General features: G+C 45.9%; 1 protein-coding gene across 1 annotated transcript in view; it reads left to right on the top strand.

The window, feature by feature from the left end:
- mylka (myosin, light chain kinase a) overlaps positions 1 to 1,665 on the top strand; it is a 79,538-nt gene extending 77,873 nt beyond the window's left edge. Inside the window, exons 37-38 of the mRNA XM_042427271.1 lie at positions 457 to 569; positions 655 to 1,665. Coding sequence (XP_042283205.1) covers positions 457 to 569; positions 655 to 789 — 248 coding nt within the window. The 3' untranslated portion in view covers positions 790 to 1,665. The remainder of the gene's footprint in view (positions 1 to 456; positions 570 to 654) is intronic.
- Positions 1,666 to 1,941: the final 276 nt, after the last annotated feature.

The raw sequence follows: 1,941 nt of genomic DNA, 5'->3' as shown, positions 1-1,941 counted from the left end.
TTTAAGACACATTTTCATGATAAATTTAGGTGGTTTTTAACTATATCTTTTAGCCGGAAGAAGGATTTTAGTCATTGGACGTCTGGATCTTAAGTTATCAGAGAAATAAACTGGACAAACGTTAGCAGCAGCTCAGCTAACAGCCCCTCCAGGAAGTCCGGTGGTCACCGAACATCGTCGGAGAAACACTGATTTTTTTGGTGAAACAGCTTTATTCAGTGTTTTTACCTGTAATCTCCGGGTCCGTTTGTTCTGGAGAGTAAAAACATCCTGAATGATGAACACTGGAGTAATCCTATCCCGGTGAAGCTGGTTATTTAACAACAAAGACAACAACTCCCATGATCCCTTGCTACTTCACACCGTCATCACACTCCGTCTGTTGTTATTGTTTTGATTGAGACGCCTAGCGGCTGAAATTACATGTTGTACATATTTGTCTCTGTGTGTCTCCAGGTTACCCGGACCCCGAGGTGGTGTGGTACAAAGACGACCAGCCAATCAAAGAGACCCGACACTTCCAGATCGACTACGACGAAGACGGAAACTGCAGTCTGGTCATTTCAGAGGTCAGAGGTCAACTGTCGCTCTCACTTGTTCGGTGTGTTTACTGTTTCACTTCAACGTCTGACATCTGCTGATATAAACCTGCAGGTGTCGGGCGACGATGACGCCAAGTACACGGTGAAGGCGGTCAACAGTCTGGGGGAGGCGACCTGCACCGCTGAGCTGCTGGTGGAGGTGATGGCAGGGGAGGAGGAGGAGGAGGAAGAGGAAGAGGAGGAGTAGTAAAGCAGTGAACGGTCTGGACTCCCACAGGAAGAGGAGGTGGCGACATTGAAGTCATCGCTCCTCCTCAGCCTGTCAGACATGAGCAGGAAAGAAAAAAAATGTACCTGCAAATAGCAAAAGATTGTGTTGTTGTGATTGGAGCAGCAGGTGGGCGGGGCTTGACACATCAGGAGTTAAATACCTGTTGGCGTTCCTTTATCAAGGTAAAATGGAGGATCACTTATACAGAACTCCTCAGGTCTGTTTATGAAGACTTGGGTCTGGATCAACACGGCAGGTTGGAAACAAACCAAAAGGGCATCTCATGTGAGAGAAAACAACGTACACGACAAAGATTTAAAACGCGATCCGACCTCAAACACGCCGCCAGCTTCTCGATCCCGCCGTCCTCTCGTCTTCTCGCCACGACAGGCTGAACTTTCCTGTTAACAAACATGTTAAACTGAGTCCACGTTTACATGAAGCCGCTAAATTCTAAAACAGTGTTGGAGTTTCAGCTCGTTCCTGCAAATACCTACCGTCCACATCAAAAAACGCCCCAAACGCGTAATTCTCCTCCTACTGGGCATGTGCAGAGGACAGACGAGTAACTCAGCCACAGAAAACCAACAAAGAAGAAACTTTGAAACGGCTTCCTGACATTTAGTTTATTGCAGCAGATAGAAACGTTTAACTCTAAACAAGCTGTCGAAGTAGAAATAAAGAGAACAAAGCTGCGTCTCAAATCACGTACTTCTGTTAGTTCACTGTGTACACTGTGTACTTACTGGCGTAGTGCGCAAACTTTGACAGGGTAGTGCAAATCAAACACAGCCGTTGTGCACTTACCGGAAATGACGATCGTAAATTAGCATTAGCTAGCGTTAGCATTAGCTAGCGTTAGCATTAGCTAGCGTTAGCATTTGCATTATTATTCGTGCTACCAAATCATTACAGGCTGCTAAATTAACCCAAAAAACATACTGACGGCTTATATCCGACAACAGTATAGTGGTGCTTAGTGCTAAAAAACACATGTATAACTTACATTTGTATAATGCTGCGATGTTCACCGTAGTTACAACGTATCCGGCCGCCATTTCCAGTTTGAAAAGTGGTCCCTCCCCTTCCGCTACGTAGCCAAGATGGCGACCATTGAGGGCGAGAAGC

The sequence above is a fragment of the Thunnus maccoyii genome, chromosome 11 (assembly GCF_910596095.1).
Source record: "Thunnus maccoyii chromosome 11, fThuMac1.1, whole genome shotgun sequence".
Classification (NCBI taxonomy): Eukaryota; Metazoa; Chordata; class Actinopteri; order Scombriformes; family Scombridae; genus Thunnus; species Thunnus maccoyii.
Note: the sequence above shows the minus strand (reverse complement) of the source record. Positions and strands in the feature narration are given on the sequence as shown.